At 40.7% G+C, this 23727-nt stretch overlaps 1 protein-coding gene and 1 gene segment (V, D, J or C); both read right to left on the minus strand.

The window, feature by feature from the left end:
- TARP (TCR gamma alternate reading frame protein) overlaps positions 1-23727 on the minus strand; it is a 172431-nt gene that overhangs the window by 127492 nt on the left and 21212 nt on the right. The gene's annotated exons all lie outside the window — the stretch shown is intronic.
- LOC141495097 (putative non-functional T cell receptor gamma variable 10) lies at positions 9023-9740 on the minus strand (the record flags this gene model as incomplete). The annotated part of the segment is given in 2 exon segments: positions 9023-9067; positions 9258-9740. Coding segments are annotated over 2 exon segments (528 nt in total), but the record flags the coding sequence as incomplete, so codon positions are not given.

The following is a 23727-nucleotide window of genomic DNA, read 5'->3' on the forward strand; positions in this document are numbered from 1 at the left end:
CTCAATTCCAAGCCAGTCTCCCTAGAGTGACAGGGATGATGATCTTTTATTTTCTTGGCCTTCTTTCAGACAGTGTCTATAGGTCCTCCAAGAGAATCAAATGAGCTCTGGCCCTGGTCTGTTGTTTTGTTATTCAAAGAAAAATAGTGTTTGGAGATTTAATTCTTCAGTCACTTAAGAAGGTCTCACCCAGAAACACCCTGGGAGGGATAAGAATTCCTTATGCAACTTGAGTTTTCACATGTCTCTTGCACACACACACACACACACACACACAAACCTGTGTGTCGTCAGCCCAGATACTTGCCCTCCATGGGTTCCAGTCCCTCTACTGTGTATCAGAGAATTGAACTTGATGCCCTCTGACATCTTTTCCAACTCTAAATTTCTTGGGTCAACTTATCTGTGTTAATAGCAATTCCCCCCGGAAGGTATCAGCTGCTCTAGTCAGGGTCTCCTTTGTGCTGAGGACATTACTTTGTATTATTGGTGTCTGTCAGAAGTTCCTGGCTCAAAGGGGATACTTAATAAACATTTATTAAATGAACAAATGAATTATTATATGGAATAGCTAAAATGACAGTCGTTGTATATAATTGCAGGGAGAGCATGTGAAAATGCCTGGAGATCCCTGCCATGGGTGGAATTTATGGCAGTGGCCTGGGAGTTTTGGGGATCCAGAAGGGTTGGCTCACGTGTTCAGACTTGTCTCCTTTTCCGGGTTTTACCAGGGATTATAATTTCACCCTCTCCTTTGACCTCTGGTAGAAATAATGTAGCCTAGAAAAGATATTGGCCTGTGTCCCTTTGATGGACTCTTGACCTTGAGAGAGGTTTCAACTATTAAAGATCTCTGGCCTTTGAAAGATCCCCGATGTGTGTAGGGGCATTCCTCCAGAGAGCCACAGAATGTCCCAGAAGACCAGTCCTCAGGAACTATCTGGTCTCTCGCATTGCTGATTCTAGATCTCTTCTGGGTCATGCTCAGTGGATGGGTGCCCAGTAATTTCTTGAAGGTCTTCATGCTGTGGATGACTCCTTGGTCTGCTCTGATTCTCCTGAAGCATTGTCAACTTGGACTTTGCCTCTTTGTAACTGAGTCATGATGAGCCATTGGCTTTTAAAAAATTCAGTCCTTAGAAGGAGGCATCTACTTTCAAATAAGGGGAACTGAGAAGAGTGTTGTTTTAAATTCCTGCTGATAAAAAACAATTGGAGAAAACCTCAGGGAGATCATTTAATTGCTTTTATTTTTTCTTATTGATTTGATGCAATCCATTGCCACTGGGGTACTGATTTTTTCTCTTTCTCTTATATTTTATAAATTATTTGGAATCAGGAAAATGGGTCATTTGCCTAAAATCTTATTTTTTCAATTCATGCTGATGTCTGACTTCTTTGCTCACTCATATTCTGTGTTTTCTTATTTATTCTTGGTTCATAGAACATTCTCTCCTTTTCTACAATAATTTCACAGGGGTCAATCTTGGCCCCCACCCCCCCAACTAGCTTAAAGTCCTTGAGGTCAGAGACTTTTTCTCAAGTTTTTTTTTTAAGGAACAAGTTAATGAAAGGATTTTTTTTAAAAAGAAACAATCTTATAATGAGTCCTCAAAAAACCCTCCTGAGTAATAGACCAGAAATTCTTTTAAAATAGCTATCAAGTATTTTGGTAAATTATACATAAAAATAACCATTGCTAATAATAGCAATATTCCTTATTTATTAAATGTACTCCCTTAGTATTTTTTTAGGATTATAGGAATTTTTATTTATATTTTAGGTTATTTTTTCAATTTTTGGAATAAAACAAGCATTTCCATAACCTAGTAAAGTCACTGCTTGAATGACTAAAGGAATTTCATTAGACTAGTCTGACTTCTTAGAGAACGAAACAGAGATACCAACCTTCCAGCCAGGAGGGAGCTGAAAGGGTCATGGAGGGATCTGCCTCATTTTGTTTGAGTCACTTGAACAAGACCCATCACTTGCATTTCTCCATTCAGATGGACACTTGGAAATGTCTTTCAGGGAATTGTTGGTAAAACCAGTGTTCTGGTCTCTTTGTCTTTGTGTGTGTGTGTGTGTGTGTGTGTGTGTGTGTGTGTGTGTGTGTGTGTGTGTGTGTATGAAGTACAGGTTTCAGTAGGAGATAGCTAGTACGGTAGAAGGAAGTGGGTTTTGAAGGACTTTGAACACCAAAGAAAGGATTTCCTATTTGATCTTGGAGCGTCCACCATGACAAAACAACACTCCCACCTCCTCCACCATGAATTACAGTCTTCTTCAAAGATCCAGGACAATTTTATTTTCCTACAAGTGACTTACCTGAAGGCTACTAGGACTTCCCACACCACCACATTAGGTTGTATTTCTTTTTTATTGGAAGCAGCATGGAGTAAGGCATAGAGAGGTGACCTCAAAATCAGGAAACCTGAGTTCCAGTCACATCTCTTTCATAGGTGACCCTGGGTGAATAATTGTAGCTCCCAATGACCCAAGAAAATCTAGAAGAATCTAAGGTGAGAGAAGGCTCTGGTCTTGTAGAAGTTTCCTCAGATGTGGGTTTCTGCTATGTCTGAAACCACAGGGCTAATCCCTTTCTCAGATTTTGGACATTCGGTTGACTTTCTTAGATACTTGTAAGTGTTGCTTCTCTCATAGGATGCATGGTCCTTGAGCACAGAGGATTTTTAATCTTTGATTTTGCATCTCTAAAATCCACACAATGCCTTGAAGGCATTTTGGACCTATAGTTTCATTGTTGTAGGGAATTCCCAATGAGGAAGCCCCTCAACCAATGTAGCTAATCATATTCTGAATCTTAGTATATCAGAGAGTTACTAGGTCATGGAGGGGTGAAGACACTGAACAGGAAATACTTGCTTATAGATGGACATGATGTGAATTTTTAGCTTAGAGAAATGCGTCAGAAAGGAAAACATGATACACTTTTTGAGCCCAATTTCATGGAGAGAATTATAGCAAAATATTTCCTCAAGGAAGTTCCTTGATTCTTTATTGATTCACCTTTATCTATTGTACAAAAAGAGGAGAATTTCCAGGATTTCCATTCATTTATTTTTTAACTTTGACTCATGAAATCCTTAATTTTAGTTGGGTTTTACTCCATGAAGTACTCTCAGTCCCTCACCTGGACCTGCATGATGCCAGACCTTCTTCCCTCCCTGTCCCACTTCAGTTCTGGTCATCTATAGTCACATATTGTTCTCTTTCACTTCTGGTCATATGATTTCCCCAAGGCTATTGGCAGTTTCTTCAAGGGAACCTTATCTGGGACTCCTTTCATCTTTCCCAGAGCCCTGGGCTCACTCCCCATGAACCAATACTTTATGGACAGACCACATAATGAACCATCACCTGCACCATCATAGATGTTTGTCCTTCATTCTTGAAGATGACCATGATATTAGGGAGGTGATGCCATGACAGGCACATGAATTAGATTTGAGTGAGGGAATGCTATGCTGCATTCAGTCTCCTCCACAATTATCTGACCCTGTGATCAGATATGAGATATGATGACTGGAGATGGCCCTGGATGTGAGACAGTCAGGGTTAAGTGACTTGCCCACAGCTGGAAAGTGTCATGTATCTGAGACTGAATTTGAACTTCTGTCTCCTGACTCAAAGGCCATTGCTTTATCCATTGGGCTTCCTTGCTGCCCTTCCATCACCATAAGTAATGAGGAAAAGGAACATCTCAGTGTCAGAAGGCACTTTCCTGGACAGTTAGTCTAAATTCTACCCCCAGAGCCTTTCAGTTGGTTCAGAGATCCAAGGAATGAAGAACTGAAATGAATGTCTTCCTTCTTCCTCTCTCTTATTTTCTCAGGACAGATATTGGATTGAGTTGCTGACTTTGGGCTGTGAGTCACTTTCAGGGTGTCAGACACAGTCAGGAAGTCCTGGATTCAGATTCTGCCTCAGATCTGATTTGCTTTCTAGTTGGCCCTGAACAAGTCCCTTAGGTTTTCTTAGAATCTCAGCTTCTGTTACCTGGGACTGGAAGGAGAATTTCCTTGATAGGTTGGTGAAGAGAAGGAGACAGAATCATATACTGCAAGATTCTCTTCCAAGAAGCGCAATAAGAGAGTTTGAGAAATGGAAGACATCTACTTGTCCAACCCATAAAACCAATGGAAATCTGAAAGTCCTGGAGACACAGGAATGAAGGATTGTGATGGAGAAGGAGGCAGTTTGAAAGCTGTGTGAGTTGGAGCAGGGATGTGGTGTGGTGTAGACATGACCACATGGCCTTTTGAAGAAATGCTGGAAGTGATACAGTGGGGGAGCCAGACATGAGGAGGTGGCCCCCAGGGAAGGGGATATGGGGAGGGACCCGAAGAGGACAGGATTCTTGTAGGTGTTGTCACTGAGTGGGGACTGCTGTGGGATTCCCAGCATGCACAGTAGTAGGTGGCAGCATCTTTGAGTGTTATGTCCTTTACTGTTAATTTTGAGTTTTTGTCATATACTTTCCCCCCCACAAATTTATCCTTTATACCACTTAATGCTTTTTTGGGGTTCTGTTCCCTTGTTTGGACAAGGAGCAGATATTGCAAAGGCTGGTTTGGCTTCTGTTGGTACCAGTATATGTGCCCAAGATGACAGCTCCCAGTGCCAGTCATGTGACAACGCACACGAGCTATTTTTGTCAGCCTTGTGGTGATGGAAATGTCTGGTTGCTTCAGTTTTATAGCTTCATATCCAACTAGAAATAAAAGAAGAGAACAACAGGACACGAGGAGGTCCTTTTGGAGAATTTCTTTTTTTTCTCACCTGCTCTGAAAAGAGGGAGAAGCTTACTCACAGGTCCAGAGGGTGACCACAGCAAGCACCTGGTAGAGACTCATTCTGGCTGGGCCAGTTGTTGGTCTGAGTAGACCTCAAGAAAGCAAAGAGCCTGATAGATGGAGAGCAGGTCAGGGGAAAGAGTTCTTGGAGGAGGGCTGGCGTGGTGTCAACAGAGGAAATGTACTGCTTACTTCCTGTCTGGAGTTCATTGTGCATTCAACTTTTCTTCGAGGTGCAGACCTGGGCTCTCCTCATGGGTGGGGGTCAGGTTTGCTGATGTCCATGGCAACTGGCCTTCCTGTTTTCTTTGTCCAAAGATGAAAGTATGGAGATGCTGTCTTGATCCACACCCTTCCCTTCTCCACCCTGAAAACCCAGAGAATGTCAGCTGATGTCTTCTCAGACATCACTGAGTCCTCTAAATAAGAACATCTTATGTTTATTTAACATTTTATTCTTTTTGAGAGGAAACATGGAATGTGGGTAACACACAAATCTTTGGCTCAAGAAGACCTGGACCCAAGTCTTGGGGCCATTTGATCCTAGGAAAGTCGTCACCTCTCCATCTTTGTGCCAACTCTCCAAACTTGAAGATGTAGAGGAGGCCACTTACATTGGCAGAAGGAGATTCCTCATCTAAACTGGTGAATCCACAGTGCCCGCCCCCATCACCTTCCTCCCAATAACCATGGGGATGATCAGGAGAAGGATTCCTTTCCACAGTGCCCAGATGAGGGAATTGAAGCTTCCAGACCTGAAGGCACTTGCCCAGGATTCCAGAGTTAGCAAGTAGATTCAATCAAGGAATGTTCATTAAATTCTTGCTCTGATCCGGGCACTAGAAATCCAGAAAACATTACTTGGCTTTTCAGCTTATTTTCTCTGACTTCCAAATGCACACCCTCTCTCCTGACTCCAGACCACTCCCAAGAACAATCCAGTCTCCCTGTGGTGACTGGGGGGGGAGGGGCAGTGATCTTTCATTTTGTTGCCCTTCACTCAGACTGTCTCTATAGGACCTCCAAGTCTGTCTTTACCTTTGGCAAAGAGAAGCAAATGAACTCTGGCCCTGATCTGCTGTTCTGTTCAGCCATCCAAAACAAACAGCTGTTTGGAGATTTGATTTTCCATTCACTTAAGAAGGTCTCATCAGAAAGTCCTGGGGAGGGATCATTATTCCTGTTGCAACTTGACTTTCCACATGTCTGTTGCACACAAAGATGCACAGAAACACACACAGACACAGAAACAACATGTGACCTTGGGCCAGATACTCTATCCATCTCGATTCCTCAGTGATTTGAACTCAATGCCCTCCTATCTCTTCCGGCTCTAAATTGCTTTTGCTGACTCATCTGTCTTAATGGCAATTTGCCTCAGGAAGATCTCAACTGCTCAAGTCAGGGGCTCCTTTGTGGTGAGGATGTTTCTTTGTGTTCTTTGTGTCTATCAGAAGAGCCTGGTTCATATGGATGCTTTACTCTATGCAGTGCCTATAGTGGACAGTCAGTCCTTGTATATAATTGCAGGGAGAGTCTGTGACTGGAGATCCCTGCCATAGGGAGAGTTCCTTACAGTGGACTGGAGTTTTGGAGATCCAAAAGAGTTGGTTCACGAGTTCAGACTTGTCTCTGTTACAGGATTTTACCAGGGACCATAATATCATCCTCTTCTTTGGCTTCTGATAGGAATGATGTAGCCTTGAAAAGATAACCACCTTGTGTCCCTTTGATGGACTCTCCATCTTTCTTTTTTGATTGAAATTTCATTTTATCTTTCCAAATACATGCTACGGTAGTTTTTCAACATTCATTCATTTGCAAATGTATGAGTTTTACAGTTTTCTACCACCCTCCCTTCCTTCCCTCCTCCCCATGGCAGTGAACAGTCATGATATACATGTCCATTTGTGTTTAACATATTAACATATTAATCATTTTGTGTAGGAGGAATTACTAAGGGGAAGGGAAAAAAGCCATGAGCTAGGAAGGAAAAACATAGACATTATGAAAAACAGTGAACACATAGTATGCATTCGGATTCTGTGGGGTTTTTCCTCTGAATGTGGATGGCATTGTTCATAGCAGGTTGCCCTTGATCTCTGAACCATTGAGAAGAGTTGCCTCCATCAGAGTTGGTCAACTTACAATATTGTTGTTAATGTATACACCTGGACTTTTGATCTTGAGAGGAGTTTCAACTGTGATAGAGGATCTCTGGCCTTTGAAAGCTCCCAGATGTATGTAGGAGCATTCCTGCAGAGAGCCATGTGGCCTTCTACTGATCCCCAGAACATCCAAGAAGGCCAGGCCCTCGGGAGTGATCTTGCTGATTCCATTCCTGAGTCAGGATCTCCTCTGAGCCATGTCCAATGGTGGCCAGTCTTTTCTTGAAGACCTGTAGGTTGTGCATGACCCCTACCCCTGAGGCTGCCCCTTCCACCCTTGGCCTGCTCGGATTATCCTGAAGCTTTGTCAAGCTGGACTTTGCCTCTTTGTAACTGGGTCATTTCGAAACAATGACTTTCAAAAATTCGGTTCTTAGAGAGAAGCACAAATTTTCCTTAAACCAATATGAGAAGAGTGTTGTTTTTCCAGAGGAATTCCTGCTGATAAGAAAGCAATTAGAGAAAAACCTCAAGGAGATCATTTGGTTGCTTTACCGATTAGTCATTTTTGCTATGAGGAATTAGGAATAAGGGAAAGAAAGACGTGAGAAATTTTTTACCAAGTGAATGTAGTGTTCATCAGATTCTAAACAGTCTTTTGCTTTCTTTATTTTGGTTTTCTTCCTCTGGATGGGGATGGCATTGTGCATAGCTAGTCTAATAGGGTTGTCCTAGCTCTCTGGATTGCTTAGAGGAGCCGCATCCATCAGAGATAATCATCTCACCATGTTGTTGATAATGTCTACATTGTTCTCTTGGTTCTGCTCCCCTTGCTCAGCATCAGATCCCGTAATTTATTCCATACTTCTCTAGAGTGTGACCATTTACAATTTCTTATAGAACAATAATATTCCATAAATTGTTTAGCCATTCCCCAATGGATGGGCATTCCCTCCATTTCCAATTCTTTGCCACTACAAAAAGAGCTGCTAGGAATATTTTGGAGCATGCAGGCCTTTTCACATTTTTACTATTTCTTCTGCATATAGGCCTAGAGTTGAAATTGCTGGGTTGAAGGATATGAACAGTTTTATTGTTCTTTGGGCAGAGTTCCATATTGCTCTCCAGAAAAGTTGAATTAATTCACAACTCCTCCCACAACCTCTCCAACATTGATCATTCTTCCTTTTTGTCATCTTAGGCCAATCTGCTAGGTGTGAGATGATACTTCATATTTATTTTAATTTGCATTTTTCTAATAAATAATGATTTGGAGCATTTTTTCATACAGTTATATATTGCTTTAATTTCTTCATTTGAAAACTGTCTATCCATAGCCTTTGGTCATTTCACATGATACTTTTTTGAGCTTCATTTCCTGCTAAGAGTAATTAACAGAATATTTTCTCAAGAAAATTTCTTGATTCCTTATTCTTTCCACTGCAACTGTTTTGCAAAATGAGGACAATTCATAGATTTCTCAAATACTTAGCTTTTTAATTTTGGCATATAAAATCTTTAATTTTTTTTTATCTTCCTATGAAGGACCCTCAGTCTCCTAGTTTGGTAATGTATGACCTCAGATCTCCTTCCCTCTTTTTCTTCCATTCAGGCCTTGGTAATCTATAGACTCACATTATTCCCTTCTACTGTTGTCATATGACTAATCAAGGTATATGACTAATCAATTATGACTAATCAAGTTTCTTTAAGGGAACCATGTCTTGGACTTCTTTCATCTTTCCCCCAGCACTGGGAACATTTTATCTGAATCAATGTTTGTTGACTTTAAAAGATAATGAACCACCACCTCTACCACCATCAATAGTAAGGAAAAGCATCTCAGGTTCAGAAGGTACTTTCTTGGTCCTTTAGTCTAAATTTTATCCCCCAAATTATTTGGTTCAGTTGGTTTGGAGATCCTTGTATTCAGCAATAATATTGATGTCTTCCATTTTCCTCTTTCTCTTATTTTCTCATGAGTAATAGTGGATTTAATTGCTGACTTTGCTATTTAGGTGATACTGGACAAGTCATTTAGGTCATCTCTTAGCATCTCGGCCTTTGTAAATTGGGAAAGGAAAGAGAATTTATTCCTTAGGGTGGTGGAGACAGTGAGACAACATCTTCTAATGCAAAGTTCTATGCCAAGGAGCAGAATGTTAGAGTTTGAGAATTAGAAGAGGCCTCAGATGTTTTGTTGAACCATAAAACCAATGGAAATATTAAAGTTATATAGAGATTTCAACGATTGTGATGGTGATGGTGGGAGTTTGAAACCTGTGTAAATTGAATGAGGAATGTGGTAGTTTATAGTTGTAGACCACATAACCCGGGAAGAAATGCAAGAAGTGTTGTGGGCAGGCTGAGGAGGGGAGCCAGAAATGAAGAGGTGCCCCCCGGAAAGTGTATGCAGGGAGGGACCTAAGGAGGGCAGGATTCCTGTAGGTGTTGCCACTGAGTGTGGACTGCTGTGGGATTCCCAGCATGCACAGTAGTAGGTAGCCTCATCTTCATGGGTTATGGAGTTTATTATTAGGAATAGATTTCTTTTGTCATTATAAGTTTCTGCCACAAATTTCTTTTTTATGTTACCTAGATCTTTTGTGTTTGTGGCTGAGTTAGATGGGACATAGAGCAGATGTTGTAGAGGCTGGTTTGGCTTCTGTTGGTACCAGTGTATGACTCCATTTGGACATCTCCCAGTGCCAGACACTAGACAAGTCACAGCTGTTGTTTTGGCCAGCTCTCTGGTCATGGAGATGTAAGGCTGCTTCAGTTCCACAGCTGCATGTCCAACTAGAAATAAAAGAAGAGAACATCAAGACATGAGGAGGTCCTTTGGAGAATCTCTCCTGTTTCTCATTTGCTCTGAAAAGAGGAAGAAGCTTACTCACAGGTCCAGAGGGCAGCCACAGCAAGTACCTGGCAGAGGCTCATTTCGGCGGTGCCAATTGTGGGTCTGAGGAGAACCCAAGAAGCAAGAAGTCTGACAATTGGAAAGAGCAGGTCAGTGAAAAGAGGGTCAGGAGGAGTCTTGTAGTGGTGTCAGCAGAGGAAATGAGTTACTCAATCCTGGTCTAATGCTCATTGTGTATTCGACCATTCTAAGAGGTGCCAATCAGGGCTATTTCCATGGTGGGTGATGGGGGCAGCCTTGTTTTCTTTGCCCAATGATGAAATTACAGATGTATTTTTGTGACTTACTTCTCCTCTCTCCAACCTGAAAAGCCAGAAGATGTCTATTGGTGACTCCTCAGACTCCACTGAGACATTTTTTTAGGGTTTTTTTTTTTGTTTTTGCAAGGCAGTTGGATTAAATGGCTTCCCCAAGGTCGTTATTAAGTGTCTGAGGCCAGATTTGAACTCAGGTGCTCCTGATTCCAGGGCTGATGCTCTATCCACTGTGCCACCTAGCCGTGCCACCACTAAGACTTCTGAAGAAGATTATGTGACACCTATTTCAAGTTTTATTCTTGAACTATAGTATGGAATTTGAGTATTCAGCAAGTCTCAGGATCATAACGATCTGGACTCAAGTCCTTGGGCCATTTGAACCAAAGCAAGTCTTCTTGAAAACCCTTCAAACCTTTATATTGTTGAGAAGAAGTAACCTTGCCTCTGCAGAGGGAGATTTCTCATCTAAACTAAAGAAACCGCCAGTCCCAACACCATCACATTCCTCTCAATAACCATGGGGGATATTAATGGAAGAATTCTATTCCATCTTACACAGATAAGGCTTAGAGACCTGAAGACACTTGCCCAGGGCCCCACAGTTAGCAAGTAGAATCAATCAAGAAGTATTTCTTAAACTCCTACTCTGATCTGGGCACTAGAAGTCCTGGATATAAGGCTTGGCTTTCAGCTCAGTTTCTCTGATTTCCAGCCCAGTGCTCTCTCTCCTCTGGTTCCAGATGACTCACAAGTAAAAGTCAATCTCCCTGTAGTGATACTTGTGATGATCTTTCATTTTGTTGGCCTTCACTCACATTGTTTCTATGGTCTTCCCAGAGAATCAAATGAGCTCTGGCCCTGGTCTTCAGTTTCATTGTTCAAACATCCAAAACAAAATGTTATTTGGAGATATAATTTTCCAGTTTTTTCCAGTCACTTGAGAATTCTCACCCAGAAACACCCTGGGAGGGATCATTGTTCCTGTCGCAACTTGACTTTCCACATATCTGTTGCATACACACACACACACACACACACACACACAATATGTGACCTTGGGCCAGATACTACATACATCTCAATTCCTCAACTGGCAATCAGAAAATTGAACTCCACGCCCTTTTATCTCTTCCCGCTCTAAATCGTTTATGTCGACTTATTTGTGTTGATGGCAATTGCCCCCAGGAAGATCTCAGCTGCTCCAGTCAGGGGCTCCTTTGCGGTGAGGACATTTCTTTGTGTCCTTAATGTCTATCAGAAGTGCCTGGCTCATAGATGATGCTAAAGAAACTCTTATTAAATGGACAAATGCATTATTATATGGAATGCCTAAAATGGACAGTCGTTGTATATAATTGCAGGGGGACCATATGAAAATGACTGGAGATCCCTGCCATGGGAGAATTCATTACAGTGGACTGGGTATTTGAGGGAACCAGAAGGGTTGGCTCATGTGTTCAGACCTTTCAGACCATAATTGCATCCTTCCCCTTGGCCTCTGGCAGGAATAATATAGCTAATAATAATATAGATAATCTCCTTGTGTCCCTTTGATGGACAATCAATCTTGAAGCCATCACGTCCTCCTTAGAGAAGCTTCGGTTGTTATAGAGAATCCTTGAGCTTTGAAAGATCCCAGATGTGTAGGGCATTCCTCCAGAGAGTGACATAGCCTTATACTGAATCCTAGAATGTCCAGGAAGGCCAGGCTCTCAGGAATTATCTGGTCTATTCCACTTCTGATTCCAGATTCCCTCTGGGCCATGCGCAATGAGTGGGTGGCCAGTCTTTTCTTGGGCACCTCTATGTTGTACATGACCCCCACCCTTGAGGCTGCCCCTTCCTCTCTTGGCCTGCCCTGATCATCCTGAAGCTTTGTCAAGCTGGACTTTGCCTCTTTGTCATGATGAAACAATCTCTTTAATTAAAAAAATTTTAGTCCTCACAAGGGGGCACATATTTTAAAATAAGAGGAGATGAAAAGTGGGTTGTTTTTCAGGGGAATTCCTGCTGATAACCTCTGGAAGATAATTGGACTGCTTCAATTTTCTTCTCATTGTTTTGAAACAACCATTGCCACTGTGGTATTGATTGGTTGCTTGGTCTTTCCTTTACATTTTGTAAATTATTTTGAATCAGGAACTTGGATCATTTGCCTAAAATCTGATTCCTTCAATCTACACCGATGTCTGCCTTCTCTGTTCACTTATATTCAGTGTTCTCTCACTTATCTTTGGTTTAAAGAACATTCTCTGCTTTTCTACAATAATTTCATGAATATCACTCTTGACCCCTAAGGAACTTAAACTCCCTGAGGACAGAGACTTTTTCTCAAGTTTTATTTTTTAATGAACAGGTTAATGAAAAGATTTTAAAAATCTTATAATCATCATTCAAAAATCCCTGTCAAGAAATAGACCCAAGGGGCAACTAGGTGGCGCAGTGGATAGAGCACTGGCCCTGGAGGACCTGAGTTCAAATCCAGCCTCAGATGCTTAATGATTACCTAGCTGTGTGACTGGGCAATTCACTTAAGTCCATTGCCTTGCAAAAAAACCCAATATCCTGTGTTTACTTAAAATTTTATCTTTTTTTTGAGAGGTAACACAGAATGTGGACAGCTAACAAACCTAGACTCAAGGAAAATCATAACCTCTCCATCTTCGTAACAAATCTCCAGGATGTAGAGGAGCCCACTTGAATTGGCAGAAAGAGAGTCTTCATCTAAACTAGGGAAACCACAGTGTTTGTCACTATCACCTTCCTCTCAATCACTATGGGGAAGAACAAGGGAAGGATTTCTTTCCACATTGCACAGATGAGGGAACTGAAGTTTACACAGCTGCAGTCAATTGTCCAGGTTCCAGAGATAGCAAGTAGAGTCAATCAAGAAGTGTTTATTAAACTCCTACTATGTGCTATGCCCTAGATGCCCAAGAAATAAGGTTTGGCTTTGACCCAGGTCTCTCTGACTTCCTGTCCAGTGCCCTCTTTCCTGGCTCCAGACCACTCCCAAGTACAAGCCAGTCTCCCTAGTGACAGGTGGTGATGAGCTTTCATTTTGTTGTCCTTCACTCAGATTGTTACTATGGGACCTGAAAATGTTTGGCAAAGAGAATCAAATTGATACTGCAATTGATCTGCTCTTTTGCTTTTCAAACTTCCTAAGCAAAATGCTGTTTGGTGATTTAATTCTTCAATAACTTGGGAAGATCTCATCTAGAAAGTCCTTAGGAGGGGTTAGAGTTCCTGCTACAGCTGTTGCACACACCTCTGTTGCACACACAAAGAGTCATACACTCAGAAACAGACACACACACACAGAGAAACACACATAACCATACACCTGTTTTATCTTAGATTCCTTCCTTGTCCTTCATGGCTCCCAGTTCCTCAATGGTAGATCAGATAATTGAACTCAAAGTACTCTGACATCTCTTCCAGTTGTAAATGGATTAGATCTGCTCCCTGGGCAGCTGGGTGGCACAGTGGATAGAGCCTTGCAATCAAGAGGGCCTAGATTGAAATTCAGCCTCAGACACTTGACACTTTCTACTTGTATGATTGAATCACGTCACCCTGTTGCCTCACCTCCAGGGCCGTCTCCAGTCCTCCTAATTCCTATCTGGTCACTGGACCCAGATGGTTCCAGAGGAGAAAGTGAGGCTGGGGACTTTGCACAGGTTCCCCTCACTCAAATACAATTCACAGGTTTGCCATGGCATTATTTCCTTGATGAATAACAACTAAAGTAATTATATCTACTTATCTGTGTAGTGGTGATGTCCCTTAAGAAGATGCAGACTCCTCTATGTTGGGCACTGCCTTGGGGTGAGGACAATTCTTTGTGTTCTTGGGGTCTTCCAGAAGCTCACATAATAATGACTTGTTAAGGGAATGAAGGATTATATGAAATGGTTAAAGTGGGCAGTCATTGTTGTGTATAATCTGGGAGAGGGCACATGAAAATGAGTGATGAACCCCGCCATGGTCAGAATTCATCTCAATTCTGGCGTTCTGGGATGCAGAAGCATTGGCTCAGCTGCCCAGACTTGTCTCCTTTGCAGGGTATTAACAGGGACCACACTTTCGTCACCCCCTTTGACCAGAGATAGGAATAATGCAGCCTCAAACAGGAAGTTCCCTCATGTGCCTTTGATGGACTCTCAATCTTGAAGCCATTACATCCTCCAAGGAAGGATTCAGTAGTTCCTGATTATAGAGATTATAGAGAAACTCTGGGTCCTAAAAGATCCCAGAGGTGTGCAGAGGCAGTCCTCCATGCAGACACACAATATTATACTGAATGAGAGAATGTCCAAGAAGGCCAGGCCCTAGGGAGTTATCTGGTCTTTCCTATTCTTGATTTCAGATTCCCTCTAGATTATTTTCAATGGGTGGTTGGCCAGTCTTTTCTTGAAAACCTCTATACTATGGGTTACTGCTAGCCACTGAGGCTGCCCCTTCCACTCTTGGCCTGTTCTGATGATCCTGAAGCTTTGGCAGACAACCAAGCAGGAATTTGTCTCTTTATAACTGAGGAAAGATGAACCAATGATTTTAAAAGAAATTTTACTCTCAGACAATACAAGATATTTTAGAAGAAGAGAAAGGTCAAGCATGTTTTTTTTAATGAAATACCTAGAGATAATAAAGTAATTAGAGAAAATGTCAGGGACATGATTCAAGTATCTTTACTTCTTATTGCTTCAAGACAAACCACTACCCCTGGGTTATTGATTTATTCTTTTCTCTTTCCTACATCTTATTTTTTTTAAATTAAGTAAATGGATCATTTGTCTTAAAATCTATTCCTTCAATTCATACCAATCTCAGCCATCTATGTACACATATTCTGTTTAATGTCATTTATCTTTTAATTATAGGCCATCCTCTGCCTTTTTTAAAACAATATTTCATGTGTCTCACTCTTGGCTCCCCAACTAAACTAAGTTCCCTTAGGGCAGAGACTCTGTCTCAAGATTTGTTGTTGTCGGTCATTGAATAGTACAATAGTATGTTCCAAGGGTCTAATGGAGTTGATTCATCCATTGCCCTGACATTATCCTTCCATTGGTCTCTTTGGGCCAGGTTATGTTTAGAAACCATCTCCCTCTCTGGGGAAGAATGCAGGCATGACTCTCTTACCTCACATTCAAGGAGAGTTGGACTCCATTCTTGTATCAATAATATGGCAACAGTAAGTTTCCTACCCGGAACTCCCTCAATCCTGCCCCATCCTGACCTGTGTGGCTGTAAAAAGTGTGTTTATTTTCATTTCTGATGCCAAATGATTCAATAAATTTCAATTGAGATGATTACAACAGCTAATATTTATTATTTCCAGGATTACAGAGTAGTTTGTCCAAGCGATTTCACTGGATCTCACAGAGACCCAGTTAATAGAGTTTATTTTTGCTTATACTTTACAGAAATTAGAGAAATTAAGGAACTTTTCCAGAGGCATACAACTCTTGAATGGCAGTGCAGCTGAACTTGATATCAGAAAACCCTAATTTCTAATTTGATTTCATACACTGACTAGCTGCTCTGTCACTTAAGGCAAGTCACTTCAACTTGCAGTTTCAGTTTTCACATCTTTAAAATGGACATAGTGATGGCGTCTACCTTCCTGGTTTATTATGAAGTAGAAATGAGGTAACATATGAAAATATGTTATAAACTTTATAAGTTTTATAAACTTTAAAGTGATACATAAATGATACTTTATCATTATATTTGTAAAGCAGTTTGTAACCCTTAAAGTGATACATATATATGTATATATGTATATTTCTATGTTCATATAAATTCAGATGATTATTATTGATAGTGGCAGTGATGGTGTTACATCAACAATAGTAGGAAAAAAGAACACGACCCAACAAGTCTTGAAGAGGTGTCCAGTTAGCATAAATAGCAACAATCCCAGATAGAAGCAGCTTTTTAAGGTTAGAAAATGCTTTCTTTATAATGATGCTGAAAATATTATTCCCATTTTAATATATGGGGAACTGAGGATCAGAGCGGGGAATTAGTTGCACAGGCAACAATTTCAAAACCAATTGATCCAGATTCATTGCCAAGGAAGGCAGAAAAGGAAAAAAGGTCGATCAGGAAGCAGGAGGGAAGGATGGCAGTTAGACTCTCTGCCAGCTGTGCTGGTAGCTATGGAATAGCCCAAGGCCCTGAGAAAGTGTCCCCTGCCTCATGCTGAGTCCCCTTAGTAGTAAATATGAAAGGCCCCAGTAAAGTTCTGGAAGAGTTGAAAAAGTAAGAAGGGACCTTCAAGTGCATTACTGAAATGAGGAGATCATTAATCAACCTGTCAGAATATCACAGAGTTCAGGGAGGAAGAGGAGGCAAAAGGGGTCAAAAGAAAGACCCTCCCCCACTTATTTTATTGAATTTGAAAAAAATAAAAAAAATCATTTGAAAGAACAAAAATACAAAATTATCCAAGAAACTTATGAAAAAATTGTAGAGGAAGAAAACTTAGTAGTACCAGATCTTAATTTATAGTATAAGACATTAACTATCAAAATTATCTGGAACTGGTGAAGAAACTGAAAAGTAGCCCAATGGAACAGAGGAGACATACAATTTACAGCAGCAAATTAATATCAAATTAATAGAATAATTGTACATCGCAAGTGTAAAGATTGGTTTGGGAGACCAATATTCATTATTTAGAAAATAGTATTGGGAAAACTGGAAAGTCGTCTGGCACAAATTGGGCATAAACCAATATTTTAGATTATTTGCCAAGAAAAGTTCGGAATAGAAAAATGATTTTGATATAAGGAGAGATATTACAGAAATGTCCTTAGAATGTGGACCATGCTTATGGATAGTCAAATAATTTATAAATAAAAAAGCAGTGTGACATATGAAATGACTAATTTCAATCACATTAAATTAATTTGTTTTATAAATTAAACAAATGTAGTCAAGATTAGAAGGAAAGAAGAAAACTGGGCAAAATATTTATAGACAATTTCTCATAGAAAAGTCTCGAGTCTCAAATATATAAAGAACTTTTTCTAATCGATAAGAAAAAGAATCATGTCCCAAATGGTCAACAGGCAGTTTTTATTCTATAAATGTTATTTCAGTTTATTTTTTCCAATTACATGTTAGGATAGTTTTCAACATTCCTCTTTTTGTAAGATTTTGAGTTCTCTTTCCTTCCTCCCCTCTCCCCATGACAACGAATGATCCTACATATTTAATGTATTTTCATCTTAATCATGTTGTGAAAGAAGAATCAGAACTAAAGAGAAAAAACATGGGAAAGAACAAAAAACACAACAAAGTTTAAAATGTGAAAATAATATCTTTTGGTCTGCATCCAGACTGTGGATTTTTTTCTCCAGATTTGGATGGCATTTTCCATCAGAAGAAACAGACAGTTTTTAGATAAAGAAATTTAAACAATTTATGAAAAATTGATCTAAATCATTATTGGTTAAAGAAATACAAGTTAAAGCAACCCAGAAATATTATTTTTCATCTATCAGATTGGCTAAAATGACTGAAGGGGAAAGCAACAAATGTTCTAGAAGATGTAGAAAAATTGGGACACTAAGTCACTGTTGGTGGAATTGTGAGCTGCAATCCAGAATTATGCCAAAAGAGTTAGGAAACTGTCTAGCAATACCACTACCACCAGCAATACCACTACTACGTCTATTTCCAAAAAGAATTAGGGAAAAAGGAAATGCACCTATTGGTTCTAAAATATTGGCAGCAGCTCTGTTTGTGGTGGCAAAGAACTGGAAACTGTGGAAACACTGCTCATTTGGGCACTGACTGAACAAGTTGGAGGTGGCCCAGTGGATACAGTACTAACCTTGGAGTCAGGAAGACAGGGGGTTCAAATCCAATCTTAGACACTCGATGCTTACTAGCTGTGTGATGTTGGAAAGTCACTTTACCCTGGTTGTTTTGTATCCAGGACCTGCATCTCCTGATGGCCCTGATCCATATCTGACCACTGGGCCCAGATGGCTCCAGAGGAAAGTGAGGCTGATGACTTGGCATAGCCCCCCTCACTCAAATCCTATTCTTGTGCTTGTCATGGCATCATCTCCCTGACGTTGTGATCTTCTTCAAAAAATGAAGGACAAAAAAAAGCCATTTAGGATATGATCATGTTGGAATACTGTTAAGCCAGAAGAAATGACGAGCGCACTGATCTTAGAAAAGTGTGCATAGAAATGCAAGAAGTAATGAGTGAAAGGAATAGGACCAAAAGAGCATTGCTTACAGAAACAGCCATTAATGCTTTAAGACTGACTTTGAGTCCACAAGTCATTTTGATGCTATAAGTATCTAAATTAATTATAAAGAACCTATGAAGAAAGATACCTTCTGCATCCAGAGAAAGAAGGGACAAGTAGAAGGGTATCTGGAATGGCTTTCAATATATATATATATATATATATATATATATATATATATATATATATATATATATATATATAGAGAGAGAGAGAGAGAGAGAGAGAGAGAGAGAAAGAGAGAGAGAGAGATTGGATATAGATATAGATATAGATGATATAGATATAGATATAGATATAGATATAGATATAGATATAGATAGATATAGACATAGACATAGACATAGACATAGACATAGACATAGACATAGACATAGATATAGATATAGACATAGACATAGACATAGATATACATATAGATATAGATATAGATATAGATATATAGATATGAAGGAAGGAAAGATAAAAGGGAGGGAAAGAAATCCAGATTTAAAAGGAACAGCCAGTTGTGCATAATAGGTTTGTGGTTTGATGTATAATCTTTTTTCCATTGTTCTATGCTATGAAAATACTTGTTTTAGTTCCTAATATTGGAATAAAAATAAGTAAAATTGAAAAAAAGAGAAAAATCTCACAATCCAGGGATTCTGTCTTTTCTTCTTCCCATAGTTCTGAGTCAAAGGTTAGGGAACAAACCTTAGTAAGTCCTGTTTTGGTTATGGGGGGGGTGAAATTGAATTGAAAGGTGTGTGAGAGATGGCCTGCTCCCACCTGCACTGCTGTGCACACAAACCCTCTTTTGAAATCTTCCTGAATGCTGATTCCACACTTTAGCAGATCCTTGGTTATTCCTTCATCTTTCGAGAAAGAATAGTGATTCCAATCCTGCCTCTGACACTTGCTACTTGTGTGACCTTAGACAAGTCACTTTTTCTTGGTGGTGAAGTTTCCTCATCAACAGTATGAGAGGGTTGCACTAGAAGGCTACTTGTATGACTTTAGACAATTCACTTTACCTCTATGGTGAAGTTTCCTTGTACCAGAAGGCTTCTAAAGTCTCTTTTAGGCAAGTCTAAAATCCTCTATTTAATTTTGTTTTAGTTTTATGCAAGACAATGGGGATAAATGACTTGCCCAAGGCCACATAGCTAGGTAATTTTTGTGTCTGAGGTCAGATTTGAACTCAGGTCCTCCTAACTCCAGGCTCAGTGTGCTAACCACTGCACCACATAGCAGCTCCAAAATCTAGGATCCTCTAAATGTAATTTCCCTGGATCTCAGTGTCCTTCTCTGTAAACTTAGGGTCTTGGACCAGACAGCTCCTGAGCTCCCTTTCAACTCTAAGTCTAGGAAGATATCCGTTATAAAATAGACAATATTCACCTCTCAGGCACCATCCAAGGTCCTGCAACTAACCTTATATGGGACTTGGTTGAGAGATCTGACCCCCTCATTCCTTCACAGATGTTTCAACTGAATTGTCGGGTCACATTTGTGTGTGTGAGAAGCATAGTTTTAAATAAGAGATAGCTGGTAGGGTAGATGAAGAACTTTGAACACCAAAGAAAGGATTTCCTATTTGATATTGGAGCTGTCCACCATGACAGAACAGCACACCCACCTCCTCCTCAAGGAATTACGGCCTTCTTCAAAGATCTAGAACAAATTTATTTTCCCACAAGTGGCTTTCCTGAATCCACTATACTCCCACACCTCCACATTTGATTGTATTTCTTTTTTTTATTAGAGGTAGCATGGAGTAAGACATAGAGAGATGACCTGAAAATCAGGAGATCTAAGTTCAAGTCACATCTCTGACACAGAGGACCCTGGTTGAGTAATTGTAACTCCCAATAACCCCAGAGAGCCTTGAAGGTGCTAAAGTGAGAAAAGGCTCTGGTCTCTGTTCATAGGAGTTTCCTTAACTGTGAGTTCCCGCTAGGTCTGAAACCACAGGTCTAATCCCCTTCTCAAGTTTTGGACATAATGTTGACTTCCTTAGGAATATCTCCATTTGTGTCTCTCATAAGACAAATGGTCCTTGAGCATAGAGGATTTTTAATTTTTGATTTTTGCCTCTAAAACCAACATAAAACCTGGAAGGCATTTTCTGGACCTTTAGTTCCATTGTTGCAGGTAATTCCCAGTGAGGAAGACCCTCAATCAGTGTAGATGATCATATTCTGAATGTTATGATATTAGAGAGTTACCAGGGTTAGGGAAGGGTGAAGACACTGAAAGAAAATTCCTAATAAATGCTTGGTGATAGAAATGAAGTGAAATTTTATTTTAAAGAAATGCTTTGGAAAGAAACACATGATAATTTTTTTGAGCATCATTTTATGCAGAGAATGAGTCTTTATTGATTCAATTGCATCTGTTGTATAAAAGGGGAGAATTTTTAGAATGTTCACCCATTTATTTTTTAACTGACTCATGAAATTCTTAATTTTTCTTGGATTTTTCTCTATGAAGCAGTCTCCATTCCTCACCCCAATTCTACAAGATCACACATCACCTTCCTTTCCTGCCCCATTCAGGGCTTAGGCACCTATAGATGCATATTGTTCTCTTTCACTGCTGGCTCCTGGTAGTTTCTGGAAGGGAGCCTTCTCTTGGACTCCTTCCATCTTTCCCTCAGCCCCGTGCATACTCCCCCTGCACCAATCCTTGTTGAGACAAAACTAATGAACCATCACAGATGTGCATCCTTCATCCTAGAAGACGGCCATGTCATCGGAGAGGTGATGCCACCACGAGTACATGAATTGGATTTGAGTGTGGGGGTGTGCTGTGCTGTCATCAGCCTCAGTTTCTCCTCCAGAGTCATCTGGATCCTGTGACCCAATCTGAATCAGGATGACTTGGAGATGGCCCTGGTTTGGGGAGTTAAGTGACTTGCCCAAGGTCATGCAATTGATAAGGGTCGGCTGGATTCAAACTCCTGTCTCTTGATTCTAAGGCCAGTGCATTATCCACTGTACTCCCAGATGCCCTTCTGCCACCATAAACAGTGAGACAAAAGAGCATCTCAGTGCCAGAAGGCACTTTCCAGGACAGTTAGAATAAATGCTGTCGCAAGAACCTTTGAGTTGGTTCAGAGATCTAAGGAATTAAGAACTGAAATGAAAGTCTTCCTTCTTCCTCCCTCTTATTTTCTCATGACAAATATTGGATCCAGTTGCTGACTTTGGACCATGAGTCATTGATAAGGTGTCAGACACAGAGTCAGGAAGTCCTGGGTTCAAATCCTGCCTCAGTTATTTGGTGCTGAGCAAGTCCCTTAGGTCATCTCTTAGAATCTCAGCTTCTGTTAACTGGGACTGGAAGGAGAACTTCCTCTATAGGTTGGTGAGAAGGACGTGGCAGCATCATATACCACAAGATGCTCTGCTAAGAAGCAGAATGGAAGAGTTTGACAATTGGAAGAGATCTGCTTGTCCAACCCATTGAACCCAATGGAAATCCTAAAATCCCATAGAAACATTAATGACTATGATGGAGAAGGAGAGAGTTTGGAACATCTGTGAGTCGGCGTAGAACTGTGGGGTTGTGTAGATATAGTCCCATAACCTTTTCAGGAAGTGTTGCAGGATGGGAGCCAGGAAAGGGGATATGGGGAGGGACCTGAGGAGGATGGGACTCTTGTAGGTGTTGTCACTGAGTGTGGACTGCTGAGGGATTCCCAGCATGCACAGTAGTAGGTGGCAGTGTCTTCAAGTGTTATAGCCTTTATTGTTAGTTCTGAGTTTTTGTCACCATACTTCCCCCCCCCCCTCAAATTTATCCTTTATCTCACCTAAGGCTTTTTTGGGTTTATGTTCATTTGACTGGACAAAGAGAAGATGTTGCAAAGGCTGCTCTGGCTTCTGTTGGTACCAGTGTATGCCACATTCTAGTAAGGTCAGCTAAATTAAGCTATCGGGTCCATACCCCGAAAATGTTGGTTTGTACCCACCACAATTCCCAGTGCTGGTCACTTGACAATCCACATGAGCTCTTTCCATCAGCCCTGTGGTGATGGAAACTTGGGGATGCTTCAGTTCTACAGCTTCAAGTCCAACTAGAAATAGAAGAAAATATCAAGACATGAGCAATACCCACTTCTTTGACTCCAGACCACTTCCAAGTACAATCCAGTTTCCCTTTGGTCATAGGTGAGGATGATCCTTCATTTTGTTGTCTTCAGCCAGACTGTTCCTATGGGACCTGAAAGTCTTTGGCAAAGAGAATCAAATTGGCACTGGCATTGATCTGCTCCTCTGCTCTTCTGCTTCCAAAGCAAAATGTTTGAAGATTCAATTTTTCAATCACTTGGGAAGATCTCATCTAAAAGACCCTGGGAGTGACCATAGTTCCTTCTGCAACTTGAGTTTCTGTACCTCTGTTACACATACCCCCCCCCCACACACACATGACCTTGTCCTTCATGGTTCCCAATAACTCAATGGCAAATTAGACAATTGAACTCTGACTCTTCTTCTAATTCTAAACTGATTATTTCTACCTTTCTGTGTAATGGTGATAGCCCTCAGTAAGATGTAAACTCCTCCAGGTCAGGGGCTGCCTTGAGCTAAGGACATTTCTTTGTGTTCTTAGTATCTACCAGAAGCTCATAGGGGAGGTTTACAGTTGTTAAATGAGTGAATGAATTATTATTTGAAATGGTTACAATGGAAAACTATTGTGCTGTATAATCGTATAATGTATAATTTGGGAGAGGTCATGAAATGACCCTCATTAAGCACAGCTGAAAGGACACTGAAGGTGAAAATGACTGGTGATCCCTGGCATGGACAGAATTCATTGCAATGGGCGCAATGGGGTGTTTTGGGGGTGCAGGAGGATTGATTCATGTGTCTCCTTTGCAGGGTGTTGCCAGGGACCATACTTTCACTTTTAGACTCAGGTTGGAATAATGTAACCTAGAAAAGGAATCCCCCTCAAGTGCCTTTGATGGACTCTCAATCTTGAAACCATCACACCATGCCTGATAAAGGGTTCAACTGTTCCTGGTTTCAGAGAAGCCCTGGGCCCTGAAAGATTAAAGAGATGTGTTGGGACAGTCCTTCAGGTAGCTTATAGTCTTGTACTGAGCCACAGAATATTCAAGAAGGCTAGGCCCATGGAGTCATCTGGTCTGACCCATTTTTGATTACAGATCTCCTCTAGGCCATGTTCAAAGGCTAGTTAACCATTCTTTTCTTGAAGAATTCTATCCCCTAGCCCCTTCCACTCTTGGCCTGCACTGATGATCCTGATGGTTTGACAGACATCAAGATGGAATTTGTCTTTTTGAAACTGAGTAGTGGTGGACCAATGGAATTAAAAATATTCAGTCCT

Source organism: Macrotis lagotis, chromosome 8 (assembly GCF_037893015.1).
Source record: "Macrotis lagotis isolate mMagLag1 chromosome 8, bilby.v1.9.chrom.fasta, whole genome shotgun sequence".
Taxonomy (NCBI): domain Eukaryota; kingdom Metazoa; phylum Chordata; class Mammalia; order Peramelemorphia; family Peramelidae; genus Macrotis; species Macrotis lagotis.